General features: G+C 44.2%; 1 protein-coding gene across 6 annotated transcripts in view; it reads left to right on the plus strand.

Moving 5' to 3' along the window:
* The window catches only part of LOC126539327 (metal cation symporter ZIP14), a 179,801-nt gene that overhangs the window by 124,506 nt on the left and 39,424 nt on the right, over nt 1-15,871 (plus strand). For 5 of the 6 annotated variants that reach the window (XR_008614318.2, XR_008614317.2, XR_008614319.2 and 2 more), the window contains 2 exons: nt 1,187-1,374; nt 12,030-12,086. Coding sequence is in view for 3 of the 6 variants with exons in the window: in XM_055075577.2 (XP_054931552.1) it covers nt 1,187-1,374; nt 12,030-12,086 (245 nt within the window). In the remaining 3 variants the exon portion in view is untranslated. Of the gene's footprint in view, nt 1-1,186; nt 1,375-6,117; nt 6,179-12,029; nt 12,087-15,871 lie in introns of those variants that run through there. The other variant, XM_072285645.1, reaches the window with a different exon arrangement.

Raw genomic sequence — 15,871 nt, forward strand, 5'->3', positions numbered from 1 at the left:
GCCCTTGGCGTGGGAGCCCTTTGGTTCCCGCGAACCCTCGGGACCGGTCGTTAGTGGAGTGTTGGGTGCCACTGGAGACAATAAACGGTTTCCGCCATCTCGGGGCATTACTGTATTCTCTTGCGTGCTTAGCGCTAGGTAGCCCCTGGAGGTCTGAGCACTTAGGCAGAGGTGCACTAGAGGCGACTGCTGATGCAGCCCTGTGGCTCGCTAAGCTCGAGCCCGCAGTGGTTGGTACTCCTGTGAGACCCTAAGACCTCATAATACACAGGTGCTGAGTGGTGCCTGTGTTTGTTCTCATAATTCGTGTTTGTGTGAACATCTTTTTTCCAAGTCATGAATAACCAACTAGCTTGTCAGTAACTATTAAGTAAGAAAAGAGAACATTCTCGCATTCCAGAAACATGGGGCAGCCAGAGCACCGATATTTTTCTGGAACAGATATTCGTGCTTGTACTGTACTTGGGCGCATACTATCTGTCCCGCACCATCTGCGCATGTGTAAGCGCGCTGGCGCAAGCTTGCACGTGAAGGCAAGCGTATGTGTGGTTTGGCCTTAAAACAGCAAGTGAATAGTATGAACAATATGTGACTGCTGGAAATATTGCTTCGGATCATTACCAGATAAACAGATCCCAAACATGCAGCCATTGTGCCTCAAATGTGCCTCCGTGATGTAGCCTTGTGCTACTTACATGACGCCACTGGGCTAAATTTGTTGGATCCCCAAGGAGCTCTTTGCCTTGTGCAAAATGGTGCGAGGCACTGTAGAGTTGGGACTGTTATGTAGCCTTCTGGGATAGGTGCCCCCTTTTCATTAGTGGTGACAAACTCAGTTGCTGCAGAGTTTCTGCATGTTTCGTGTGAAAACTGGGATTCTCACGACTGCTCATATCGTAACCCAAACTTTTAAATTCCATCATAGTCAGCAGAGTTATTATTACATTGTCACTGAAAATTGAGGAAGTGCTGATTCTTGACATGTTAACCAATGAAACAACTATTATATTGGGCATGTGTGGCTAAATAACAGTAGCTATGATAAAATGGATTGAAGGAAGTTTTTAGCTGCTAGTAAAGCATCTTAAAATGAAGTTTTGGCTGTGGTATTCCCATAGGTTGTTTTCATGTCCAGAGAATAGGCCATCAATGTCACTGAGTTGCACTATGGTCACTCTGAATACAGGGGACTTTGCAGTGTTGCTGAGTGCGGGCATGAGCACCCGCCAGGCTGTGGTGTACAACTTCTTGTCGGCGCTGACCTGCTTCTTAGGCCTAGGCGTTGGCATCCTGGTGGGCGACCTCACTGAGGGGGCTCCCCACATCTTTGCCCTGGCTGCTGGCATGTTCCTCTACATTTCCCTCGTTGCCATGGTAAGGGCCAAACTTTGTTAAAAAAAAGTTTCTTAAATATAGAACAAAAAACTTTCTGCAATGTACCATCCACAAAATTTCATCTGCAGCTCGGACCACTTATAATTTAACTGCTTATAGTGCTGCAGGGCCAGCTATTACGCACTCTTATCTGACTTTGGTATACCCTTCCACAGAACTCCATGTATATGCTTACTGCTTATAGTGTAGCCGTGCGAGATGAAATACCAGTTATAATGTGGCTGCTGGAAAATCCCATAGATATCTTGAGGCAGCAAGTGCGCTTCTCAACAAGGTGCATCTTGCCTAGGGGACCGAGAAGCCTTTGCTCTAGCCAACTGTCAGCTCCTCACCAAATGCATCCGATGCTCTCTGGCTGTTCAGTTTGTGTGCAGTAAGCAAATGCAGATTTTGATGCGAATCCATCTTTTGCGATGCCGAACTGCGCATGCGCAGCGCCCTAGTGGCTGAGGACTGAGGCGATTTGGCAGGCGCACAGCCGGACTCTCTTCTCCGAGTGAGTAAAGTCTGGCCATGGCAGATCTGCACTTCTCAGTTGAATAGGGCACAAGCAGCTGTTTCTCTTAGACTCTTACAGACTGGCACGTGTCTGTGTCTGGCCGTTCTACACAAGTTTATCTCGATGTGTATAGCGACAATGCCTGCCCGTCCTGCGGGCAAACCTCCACTCTAGCACACATGCTCTGGGAATGGCGGTCGAGATACCTGAAGTTTAGCAAGGAAGAGTGGGACCTGTTTCTGCGTGGCCCCACTCTAGACAAACAAATCCTGACTGTCCGGCATGCCCAGCACTGAGCCGGTGGGCTAGACCTGCTGGTCCCGACGTGGGACTCGCCGGGTGCACTACGAGTTCGCATCCTCACCGGACCTCCAATAAAGTTCTTTCACTTGCTTGTAAGCCTTGCCATTCTCGCTGCCGCGCTCGCGGAACGCCTTTCGAACATTATTGCCATCAAAAGTTGGTGCGATGCCAATCTCCTGTTTCGCTTATGGCTCCACCTCCTGTGATTGTCCCAGCAGGACAGTACGGTTTTTACGATTTCTGTTGATAAAACGTGATCGGCAGTGCCGTGAAGCGGCAAGATGCGCAAGGGTCAGCAGCATCTCGACTGTGCGGGAAGCACTTTATGACAGGTATGTATACACATATGTAGTTTACCCCTCAGTTTTTGTCGTTACTGACTCATATGAATAATCTCAACAAAGATGCAAATGTATGTTTGAGCTAGCGAAACAAACAATCTCTGAGCTCGCGTGAGCTGGCTGAGTGAAACGTGAAGTGTGTGTGTGTGTGTGGTCTTCTTATTTTGCTATCGTCTCTGTGCGGCTACCGCTAGAACGCCATCATTTCGCAACTTCACAACGACTTGGGCTTTATAATCTCTCGGCGATCGCTTGTGATGTCGATGTACTAGTTATCTGTTGGAGCCAAGCACGCCTGCAATGCCGGCCTGATGTGGGAAACTGCGTGCACTGTGGAAGTAGCTGATGGTGCTAGTTAGCAATCGTTGCTAGTTGTCGTTTAGTCATTCTTGTCAGCACTAAGTAACATTTACTTGCAGAAGGCTTATGTTCGTTTAGCGAATTGTGATGCAGTACCTTATGTACTAAGGCTAATTTTTCAGTGCGGTGTCTTCTGGAGTCGAGTGGCTCGTCTTATTGTGTAACTGACACATTTCTGGGGCGCCTTCGCTGTTGCCCAGACATATCTGGATTCATACCGATACTGTTTGTGTACACGGACCAGCTAAAAAAAAAAAAAAAGGACGAGGTTGACTGTTATGTTCGTACCGTGGCGCATTCTAAGAGGAAGACAGTTGCCCTACAAACAGGAGGTATCACCGATAATGGGCATTCTGACCATTTTTTGGCATTGTTGTAAATGTACACACACTTTATGTGGGTAAATAACGTATGCAAATTGGAATTCTGTTGGCCTGCCCACTGCCTGTGTATGTATGTACGTCTAGCACTATGACACACCATAAAGCAAGATATGCAGTGGTGAAACGTGATATTTGCCCTAAGAACTACACCTCATACCCTATTCGAGTCGTGCATTTTCGTGCTTTCTTATACTGTTTTATTACTTATTCACTTTACACCACCGGTGCAGTGGTTTCAGGTTAAGGAGGAGCTTGTAAAGCGCTGCCGAAGTGCTTCTTCCAGCAGTTCGTCACGCCGAAGAAACCTCCGGGTACAAAGCTTCCACCAGCGGGCTCCATGGTTAGCTGATGATGACAAAATATGACTGCGCATGCACATCGTTTCGGTCTTGTCTCACACACTGCTTGTTTGATCACTAGTCTTGCGTGGGGTGGCTGTTGCGGCGCACAACGGCACCTGCCAAATTGTTCCTCATGGCCACCCCGCGATAGCGCCACAATGCATCGCAAAAGGGGGATTGCTTTTGGTCATTTCATCCATTTTTGTGGTAGGCACAATGGTAGTTTGTGGACAGTGGTCAGACTTGGGTGAGGGAGGGCAAGGAAATGCACTGAAGGAAAAGACGCCTGCTCATGGGCAGCCAAATTATGAAGAGGGGTGCAAAAGAGGAGAGGGAGACCGTTGTGCGTGAGGTCTCACTTAGTTGATAGGGAAATGGGAAAGATGGGAGGGGGCACTGTCACTCATTAGCTCAGTTGCTCATTCTTTCGTGGAAAGGTCAAGGAAAGAGTGCCTACTCTCTGGCAAGCAAGTTGCGAAGAGAGACCAGAAGGAGGAGGAGTTGGGGACTGTCGCTCGGTCGTTCGTTCTGGCTATTCGTTTACTTGAAAATTATTGTCGATGGTTTCCGTGTAATTTTTCTGTGCTCATTTGTCTGCTTCATGTGAAGACCACGGGTTATCACACGTTAACCTTTCAACGTTTGTAAATTTAAATGGATGCAAACATCCCCATCACATGCCTTGATATTCAAATAAGCACGGCTGCTTGGTCTATATATTTTGCACGTATGCAGCCTTTGAAAAATATTGTTTTGGTTATATCGTGCGGTACCGATTATAGTGTGAATATTCATGACTCCGGTGACTTACATTATAAGCAGTCTATGCTGTAGCACACAGTTATGTATTCAATTAGCTGTTGCTTGTGACCAGGCACGATTGTGTAGGATAGGCAATTAAAGAGGCACTCTGACAGATTGTGTTGGTGGTTTACGAATGCTGGCTGTACGGAGCTGAGGTACTCTTTGGAGATGCTCAGAGCATTCGTTCGAGCACTGACCTGCAAGTATCTGTGTGAGAAATCAAGAATGTGGTGTTGGCTGACCTTGTGAAATTATTTAGCAGTCTGACAGCATGGGATATTTCCTTGCTTGACAACACATTAACATGCTTTGAACATTTCCATGCAATGGTGTGACACATGTGAAATATGGTCTGTTGGGCAATGTTTGGGCTTCGTACCAGAACTAGGAAAGTGTTGTGAAATAGCTTACATTGACAACAAATTGAAAATAAGCTCTAAAATAATTTTCCTACCTTGTTATTTAAAGACAAAATGTTTAATCTCAACTATCATTACGGATAAGTATCATTATTGAGTAATATCATTATTTGTTTTCTAACATGCACATGACAAGAATTGCTGCAAATTATTTTACATTCAAAATATTTGCATTCTACATGCCCTTGTGCATATGCATGTGCATGCAAAATTCAGCTGAGATTGAATCAGATTAAGCACAATTATTTTTGTCCACAAGCAGTGAAAATGCACAAAATTGAAAACAGAGAAGAAAGAAATTGAAAGTTTGTAAACAGGCTTATTACTGTTGCAGTTGATCAATTTGCATAAAATTTGACCAGAATGCAATCGAGTCTTTCTAGAAGAAGTGTAAAACTTAAAAATTCTTATGCTGCGTAGGCAGTACTGGCAATAACTGTAGTCAAGCATTAAACGGAAATCCGTCTGGGCAGGAAACATGTTAGACAAAATAAAATGCAGTCACTGACCACATTAAAAAATGCAAATATGACATTTCGGAATCCCTACGGTTTCCTTGTACACATCTTTACATTTTTTGACATGGTTGATTATTCTGTCTAGCATATTTCCTGACGAGAGACGTATTGCCGTCCAACGCTTGACAACGATTACTGCCGTAGTGTTTCTGGACAATGTGAGCAAGGAATCTGTATGAGTTCCAAATGTCATCTTTGCATTTCTTTGAGATGTTCCATGACTGTCTTTTATGTTGTCTACCCTCAGTAGGCATTCTTCTCCAAGCGGGCTTTCTTTGCTTCACTGTGGCGACGAGATTTAGCTTCGTTTGTCTGTTTTCCAGAAATCCTTTCAATTCTATGCTCTCTCAGGTTGCTCAGAGTAATCAGTCTATTTTATTTATTTAGGAAATACTGTTGTCACTGAAGACCAGGAAGGTGGGGAGGGGAACAAATAATCAATAATGCACACATCAAAATAAAAGTTGAAGTTGGAGTGGAGAGTTGGAGAGATGGCGCCTACTCTTGTAGAACCTCCTCGAAACCTTTGTAGCTTTTGTTGAGTCACTGTATGGCTGTAAAAGTGGTCATTTCTACAACAGTGCCATGCGTAATATTGGGGGCGAGGACTTACGGAGTAAGTTTCTGTAAGTAGTCTCATTTCTGTAAGTACTCTCAAAACGAGGGAAGTTTCTTACTGTTGAAATAATAATCTTGGGCAAACTGAAAGCACAGAATCGTTTAAAGATTTTATGTGTTTACCGAATACGTACAGTGAACGCCACTGCGCACGGTCGCCACGATGGAGTCTCCCGAACCGGCTTCTTGCGTGAAAGGTAGGCAAACGCTGACAGCAAACTATGTGAAATATCTTCTTATAGTGGGCTGTCTGTATAACCGAATGGAGCATAATATAATGAAGCCTCAATGCAGCGATCGCACGGGTCCGCAGCGACCGACTGCGTGTCTGCATGCATGTCTGCGCACAATGTTTTGCTTTCGCTGCGAGCGCATTTTCGCACTGTGCCATGAGCTTTAGGCCACAGAATATAAGCATTTGACAGTACACAAGCAACCATTGTTGCGTGGACGCTATCGGAGCTGTTCGAAAATAATTTCTTTATAGACACTTTGATGGCTACGGCGACTGTGATGTGTCGTCGCGACGATTCAATCTTTTTTTCTAAATTCTTGGATGCTTCAATATAATTTCTGAAGTTGCGTCGCACTGTATGTTTATCGGTATTCTCAGCATGCGATTTCCCGCTGTTTCCTTTTCTCAATCCAATGCGTTAATTCATAACACAAACATGACCATATGCCATGCCTTTCTTTAATGTGCTTCTTACCCCACCCTTTCCACTCCAGGGAACTTGCCAGTATCTAGCATCAACAAGTCCATAGTCGAAATAAAGCGTCATGACATTAGCCGGCCAGCGGGCGTGAGCGAACATCTCAGTGCACGTTTTCTGCTACTCACTGAACATCACAGTCTCGACGCCATAACCGAAACCTTCCTCGCGTCTGTTTGCTGCATACCCGAGTTGTAGCCGATGGCTGTTTGCCGGTTCTAAGTTTCACGAGCCAAGCTTCACGCAGCTTTTTATCCTGCGGCTACGTGGGAATAAGGCTGACACCAGGCTCTGTTGCATACGTCCGGCACTGCGGCACCGAACAGTAGCCTACCATGCTGGACGCCTGCAAAGGCAGCCACTACCTATTATAGTGTTTTCAAATGTTGTCGAGCAGACACCCAAGGCGGGAAAGCCTCACCGCTTAATCAGAACCGCAGCGAAGGTAGGACTTTAAACATTCGTTTCCAGCTCGCTTCGGCGCTTCCGAAGCAGCCGACGCGGCCGCTGTGTCCACGTGATCCCTCCTGCCACGTCATGCCGACAGTGGTGCCAGCTTTTATAGTGGTGGCGCTTGCCCCCAATAGTGTTGACGTACATATATAAATTGTAAGTCCAATAATGAAAAAGTTAATGAATCATTAAAAACAAATTAATTGTGAGGAGTACAAAAATTGTGGGCACTTCACGTTGCTGCTAACAACATGCAGTTGATTTCATATGAGAAGGCTTTGCTTTTTTTTAAAACTTGGTGCATGATAGCGAGATTACCCTATATATCAAGACTCTCTAACACCCCCTAACTGCTCTGTTTTGTTCATAGATAGCATTTGTGATGCAGTCTAGTGCTGAAAACATTGCAGATCTTCCTTGTTTACTTCACAATAACATATAAAGTTTTTTGAAGGGGGATAATGCAAAAAAGGCAGGATAACAAAGTGACGCCACAGTGTCACTCTTTCTTGTCTTACCTTTTTAGCCTTTCTTTGTCTTCCTCAGTATTCACGTAGCACTGGCTTATACCGCTAGTCAGGCGTTCTCGTGCGCAGCATGCAAAATCGTGTGCTGAACAAAACGAGACAAACGCAACAGCTTGCGCGCAATACCATCGGCAGAAGTGCACCACGCAGCAAAAAGCGAGGAGAAAGAAAATGAAGACGGCGCCCGTGGCGTATGGGTCACACAATCTTCGAGGTCTGGTATGAGAGAATGCACGGAAGGAATTTCACTTGCAAACGCTAGACGGGGCGAGTGGAGAGATCGTCTTTGTTTGCAGTGAAGCTCGCCTCCGGAAGACATGGGTTCGCGGCACTGAAATTTTTCTATCTCGGCTATTAATGAACTGATTTGAAAAATTCTTGCGGCAGCACAGAGGACACGTAACAACTTTCAGCGTACAGCCAAAATTCGCTATGTGGCATGGTGAGGGGCCTTTTAAAGGGCCCCTCACCAGGTCTGGCCATTTTGAGCTGACAAGTGCAGAGCATACATTTTGCGATAACGATCTTGCCTGCAAAGTATTACATCGCTACGTGCCGCAGAAAGGTCTGAAATTTCAAACCGAATGCCATTCTTCTCACGGCCACCGCGCTGCAAACCGGATGGTGACGTAGTCGTGCCCCTGTGCCTACGTAGTCATGTCCGCAGTGTGACGTTGCTCATGGTGGCACGTGACTTCGAGAATTATTCAAGACAACATCTGTTATCTATGCGATCTGTTACTTGAATTGACGAATTGAAGTTTAGAGAAATAATAAAACACACAAACGAAATGTCTGCATGTTTTTTGTTTTACTTCACACCGAACCAAGAGAGATGTACTTCCGCTTTGTCTGCTTGTTCCTACAGTCGTGTGGTCACATGCACAGGTAACGAAACTGTGCCATTTTCTCCCGTAGTCCAGCGCGCGATCATGCTCTGCGATCCGCTTGTTCTGCCTCAGTATTCGTGTAGCGCTGAATTATACCGCTAGTCATGTTCCTTTTGCACAGCACGCAAAATCATGCGCTGTGCGAACAAGACAACAGCTCGTGCACGACGCCGTCGGCGAAAGTGCATAACAACGGTAAAAAAAAAGAGAGAGAGAGAGAGAAAAAAAGAAGGCGGGGCCTGCGACGTATGCATCACGCGATCTGCGAGGTCCGGTATGGGAGAGTGCAGGGAAGGAATTTCACTTGCGTAGGCTAGACGGGGCAAGTGGAGAGAGCGTCTTGCTTGGCAGTGGAGCCCGCCTGCTGAAATCATGGATTCATGGCACCGAAATATTTCTATCTTGGCTATTAATGAGCCGATTTGAAAATTTTTTCAGCAGAACGCTCCCTAGAGGACACGTAACAACTTCCAGCATATAACCAAAATTTGCTATGGGGCCTGGTAAGGGGCCCTATAAAGAAATTACAAGCAAGCTGCCCTAGCATAACTTTAGTTCACCATTTTGACAAGTATCACTGTGAGGTTGTTTTGTGAGCCTGCTGCTTGCCTGTTTCTTTTTTTTTAAGGGAAGCTTTTTTTTAGTGTCTTCCTATAGTTTGGAAGTACCTAACTGCTATCGACTGGCACAGGCATGCACAGACATCAAAATGCCATGCCCACGCAACTCATGGAAATAGTTCCACAAGACAAACACACACATGCACGCACAGAGACCGACCGACCGACCGAATTAGCTCGAAATCAGGTATCTAAAAATATCGGATGAGTTTTTTTTCCAGTCGCGGTGTCAGCCCATGTGTTTTTCACCTCTTGAAAAGTTTCTTGCATCACATTGTCTGTGCTGGCTGCTTCTTTCCCCCTTCTTTCTGTATATCACCACTCGCACGCACTTCCTTTGCTGCCACTTTGTTGTGGCCTCACGTAGAAGCGGGTAGCTGGGAGTTGAAGTTCCCCCACCCCCTTCATTTCGAACACACTCAGTGACGCGTCAATGTAGTCGCAGCATATTAATCGTGACCTTGAGCACGGTGATTGGCACTTTTGAGAAGGTGTCATTAGCCCCCACGCTGCACCCAAAAAGAAGCCACCATGTGAGTAAGGCCATAGTCTTTCTGGGAGATTGTGGCATTCAGCAAGAAGCAGGCATTCTTATCAATGCCTGATTCATGCTCGCGTGTTAGTGAGGCATAAATACAGTGTCACACGTGGGCATCTGCCAATGGCAGTTGTGCTCTTCCGTGGTTCAGTTTCAGCTTTCAAAGTGAAATCATCCGGAATTTATTTCAATGCAGAAAGTAGCAGCGCCAGCTTTTTTGTATGTCTGGAGCTGGTTCTGCCCGGATGACTGGCTTTGAATACTAGGATCAATCCTCTTGACTCTGTGCCCAGCACAGTGTGTTGGCACAATGCTAGTGACGCCGTTGCAGGTTGATGCCTACGTTTCCATTGCTGATACATGTGAGAGTGACCGAGAATATTATTGGCGACATTTTGTTAAGTCTCCATGTGGTACATGCGTGGTCCGCGGGCATATATTTTTCTGATTTTGCTCTCGAAACTCCGCTTATCTCGAATTTCTTTTTTGGTTTTTACAGCTTCAAGTTAACAAGATCTTACACTGTATATATGTATAGTTGTGGTGGCGAGAAAAGCACACTAGCTCCGTTGGTATAGCGCAAAAGAATAAACAGGACACACATGAAAACACATTCTTTTTTACTGTCAAACATATTGGGTGAGGGGGCAGCCTTCGTCACTGACATGTACCAAGACGTCGGCAGCCTTTTTAACCCTTTGAAAATCGATATTTTTTTGCCATATGCGACCGCCAAGGGTTGATTTTTTTAATTGCAGATTCCAATTATTCTTAGGGACTTATTTCGAACAAAATTTACCCTAATTTTTCTAGGGTGACCGTAAAGTGAGAAAAAAATATTTTGCGTTGGTACATACGTACTCTTCTTTCATGAATAACAACAATAAAAAAGGAAATAAACTTATAAGAATTAAAAATTTGATGCATTGTTATACACATAGTTCAAGGCTTTGAAAATGCGCATATGAGAATATTTCGCAAGACTCAAATGCTCCTGCTCTTACACTAATATGTACATCCATAGCGTAATGGAACTGCAGAGGTGCACTCACTCACGAAAACTGTGTGGTTGTGTGCCTGCCAAAAAATTAAAACGTGCGACAAACTTCTGTTAATCTTCATCTTATCACCAACCAGAGGCATTTAGTTTTCGCAAGTCTAAAAAAAGAAAAAAAAAAGAAACAGAAACCATGCACAGCGGCATCCTTCCTATGCTTACTCCTGTGAGCACTAAATGAGCGAGAAACAAGCGCTCGCCCATTGCGCGATTAGTAACGAGATAGCCATCAGTTTTGCAAATGCAAGAAGCCGAAACCGCCGCCCGCCCGCGCGCGCACCAATGCGTGAGCGGTAGTATATAGACGCGTGGGAGCAAACTAGCTCTAAAACAAACCATGCAACGAAAACCGAGAGAGAGCAAATAAAGAGACTTGCACATTGTGCATACCATGTGTTGTGTTTCAATGCACAATTCTCCAAATCTAAGAAAACTTACCTTACATGGATAGACAACACAGATGGGTTCTGCATAATTTTGTTGTAGTCATTTGCTTTTCAGCTACTACTCCAACTTAGCAATCCGACACCATGGCCTCTATTAGAGCAACCATGGCGGGTAACAGCATTGTTTAGGTACAGGCTGTTTCACTTCAGTAGTCTTGCTGTCAGAGTTCAGGGATTCAAAGTAAAGATATTTATTTACAGAGGGAGATTATTAGAGCGCTTTAGCTTGTCTGTCTTTACGGTAAACACAGGTGGACTGGGCATTTTACCAGATGGGCGGGAGTCGTAAACGTGCACAGCTTGACAGGTGCTGTCAGCTTGTGGAGAGAGCTGAACCCCACAAACACAGAGCTAACATTGCATCAACCAACTATATTCTACTTCACTGCTGATGTAAATTTTCGGCAGAGGCAAATATTCACACAATTGTGCCTGCGAAAATTTAGACCAGCAAAGAAAAAGAATACACTTGGTTACTGCAATATATTAGCTCTTTGTTTGTCTGGTTGAGCTCTGCGCCACCAGGCAGCTGGCACCAGCCCTTGGGCTGCTCACGTTATTGCCTGCGCTACTCCAGAGAAACGCCCAGTGCATTGGCGTCGACCAGAGTACCGGACAAGCTGAAACTCTATTCATGTGCATTTGTTTGTAATCGGGAAAAAGCAGCAAGTTCCGGGTTTGTTTTCCACTGGTGCCTTTCACTTTACAAAAGAGGCGTGCATCTATAATACTTTCCTTGGGACAGTTGTTGTTGTGAGCTTAAGCTGAATGAAAGTTAACTCTCTTCCTTCTCCTTTTTCGCAGATGGGTGAGCTCAACGAAGCTCTGGATGCAGCCAGCAAGGAGGGCCTTGTGGCCTCTGTAAGTTCCTATGCAATATCTCCAGTTTAGTGCAGCCGCTTAAGCTGTGTGGTTGCGGCTGTGTGTGTGTTTTGGGCTAATGGACTGATTAACTTCTCTTTCTGCATGTTGCTCTCTGGCAATCCTAATGAGACTCTGTGAACGTTATTCTTGACAAAAGGCTATGTACAATGAGTGACATCACTCGGGTGACTGAGTAATCTCATTGATATGCCGTCTCTCATTCTCTGAAATACAGTGGACTTCACATACTGCATTTACCCAAATCTAAAGTGCACCTTTTTTTAAAGAAAATGGGTAAGAAAATTGGCAGCACGTTACAATCGGATATAAAACCAAAACTGCTTTCCCAGTGTTGGCAACAGCATACTGTCAGTGCTGTCAGATGCAGCATTATTGCCATCGGAAAATGGCGACAGAGCATGTTTTGGAAATGTTGCTGCTGATTCATTTTGTGCTGGACTATGATCTAGAACGGTATTCTTGGCATATAACTTGCGGAGATAGCATCACTTTCATGAGGTTCTGCTCGACTTGACACCAAATGCGTTGGTGTGATCGGCCGCCAGCATTTATGATGCCATGTCAAGCTTGCTATCTACGCACAGTTCCAGGTGCGCTGTCAGCTGCATACTTTGACTATTTCAATGCAGAGTTTCACGAATGTGATCACTCGAGCATACCGCCCCTGTGCGCTTAATATTTGCGACCACTGAAGTGCATCGCCATTCTGTAGTGTCGCACCCGAAGCCGGCCGATGGTTTGTTTCCTCATCCAATCTGCTCTTTTCTTATCCCTTAACGTTACGCCCATCATTCTTCCTTCCATAGGTCGTTGCGTCGTCCTCAATTTAAGTAGAACCCTTTTCGTAAGCCTCCAGGTTTCTGCCCCGTACGTGAGTACTGGTAAGACACAGCTGTTATACACTTTTCTCTTGAGGGATAATGACAACCTGCAGTTCATGATCTGAGAATGCCTGCCAAATGCACCCCAGCCCATTTTTAATTCTTCTGATTATTTCAGTCTCACGATCCGGATCCATGGTCAATACCTGCCCTAAGTAGATGTATTCTCTAATCTCTTACCACTTCCAGTGCCTCGCTACCTATCGTAAACTGCTGTTCTCTTCCAAGACTGTTAAACATTACTTTAGTTTTCTGCAGGTTAATTTTTAGACCCACCCTTCTGCTTTGCCTCTCCAGGTCAGTGAGCATTCATTGCAATTGGTCCCCTGAGTTACTAAGCAAGGCAATATCATCAGCGAATCGCAAGTTACTAAGGTATTCTCCATTAACTCTTATCCCCAATTCTTCCCAATCCAGGTCTCTGAACACCTCCTGTAAACACGCTGTGAATAGCATTGGAGAGGTATCTCCCTGCCTGATGCCTTTCTTTATTGGGATTTTGTTGCTTTCTTTATGGAGGACTACGGTGGCTGTGGAGCCGCTATAGGTATCTTTCAGTATTTTTACATACGGCTTGTCTACACCCTGATTCCGTAATGCATCCATGATTGCTGAGGTTCAACTCAATCAAATGCTTTCTCGTTATCTCGTAGTCTACGAAGATAAGTTCTGGTAACGTGTCGTTATGTCTGATCGCAAATGTTGGGTGCATGCTATATTTTTCTTTTATGAATCAGCAGCCTGTCACTTTCAGGTGTACTTTTACTTTCTTACTTTAGACCCTCGTAAATTGGGTGTGAGATAGATTCCGGAGCACGTTAGAATCGGATAAATATGGTAAATGGAAACTCGCTTAAACGGAAATCTCTGACTAACGGAACAAGGATACTAACTTTGGTTGGTTGCCCATAGGTGCAATGTTAACAAACGTGACTGAAACAGAATGCCTTTTTTTGTGAACTCCCTGTCAATAGAACTGGAACTGAAGCTACCACGTACTTCATGGGCCATTACACCGCATACAAAATATAACCAATCCGACAACGATGTAAAATGGTGACACTAACAGGAAGCTTTAGCTCGGGTGCTCCTATCTAAATACATGTCAAAGGAGAAATCATTTTTCTCAGCAACCACTGCACCAAATTTGACGAAGCTTGTTGCATATAAAAGAAAAATTTAATATCCAGTGACTGTTGGTTTCCAATTTTTGATATAGATCGTCAATTTTTTAATTAAAAATTGACAAATATAAAATAATTTATGAAAGAAAAACTATCAACTTTAGAATTCTCTAACTTAGCAAGGAAAAATAATATCACAATTCTGTGAATTGCTTCTGATAGTACATCTAAAGCGGACAAAGTTGATATGTTACACATGAATCTAAAAAAATTCAGTAATATGAAAATGCAGCTTTTGCAGAACCCTTGTACACAACGTACCGAATTCACGTAAGATATAAATTGACATATTAAATTTTTCTGCTTTGAATGATCTAATGGATGCCGTTTACAGAACCGCAATATCTGTTTTTTAATGCAGAGCTATTAATTTATAAACTTTGTGTGTCTACCTTTTTTAACATTCTAATTGTTGATCCTTTTCACAATATTCAGGCCATAAATCGAAATTCCGCTTCCAACAGTCACTAGAATTTAACTTCCTCTCTCAAATGCAACAAATTTCATTAAAATCAGTCCAGGGTTTATTGCAGAAAGGCGTTTTGCTTTTTAAATGTATTTGAAAAGGCCACATCGGAGTTAGGCCCAAGCTAAACCTTCCTCTTAGGCAGTCAAGAGTGTCCAATCCATCAGCTGTTGCTGTGGCAACAATGGCTGCGGTCACATTTTAGAGTTCTTATGTTCCGTGCCTCGTCATGGTGCCAGTCAATAAGCGAGAGCACAAAGCGCTCATGCTAGGTACCAAAGTAGATGATGTAAAAGATTTAGAGTGCAGGGATGTTTTGTATTTATGAGTGATCTGTCGCAGGCTGATCATATTTGACAGCTCGGTGCTGACACTAACAGCTCACTTGGTTGCATCAAGCGATCCCTTTCTTTCTGTCCTGTATATCTGTCAGGAAACTATTTGACGAGACTTCAATCCACACTATGCCAGAATAGCCATCATCTATTTCAAACCCGCGTCAAAAATGCTTAACTCCCTTGAATCAATTCAGAATCACACTGCCTAGTTTAGCATGTCAATTTACGACCCATTTCGCAGTATCGCAGCCATAAAATCTTTTGACTACTCATCACTAGCATGCGCCAGGAAATTGCCCTAGTCCAATGAGCCCAGCTGGCCATTTTATGTGCGAAGGCATCGGTATGATTGGATTAATGGTAAGGGTGTCAAGCTCAGAGAATAAGGATCAGTCTTCCTCTGCATCACAAGATGTGACATAGGAACCAGTGAGGGGAAGCAGGCCTGCGCAGCGAAATGTGACTTTTTTCTTTTGTAACATTTGTATCATCCTTAACAAGAGAGAACTTTTATCATCTGCAATTGACACATCTAATGCTGACTAACTGAAACATGGCTTCATCCCGAAATTTTAGACTGTGAAATCTTTTCCACAGCACGTCATTTTTTAATATTTCCTCATGATTGTAATAAACGTCAGGGTGGCGGTGTTTATTAGGCATATGCAACGACCTAACTTCTCACGTTATACAAGTAGCAAGTAGTTTAGATACTGTCTGGGTGGTAACCCAAATAGCGTATCAGAAAATAATTCTAGGTGTATGCAAGGGTCCTCCTAATCTAACACAGTGTTTCATCAGTGAAATGCATGTATTAAATTTTGTCACTTCAAACCACTACAATCTTCCTATCCTATTACTCCATGATTTTAACATACCTAACATAAAATGG

This window comes from Dermacentor andersoni, chromosome 11, assembly GCF_023375885.2.
Source record: "Dermacentor andersoni chromosome 11, qqDerAnde1_hic_scaffold, whole genome shotgun sequence".
Taxonomy (NCBI): Eukaryota; Metazoa; Arthropoda; class Arachnida; order Ixodida; family Ixodidae; genus Dermacentor; species Dermacentor andersoni.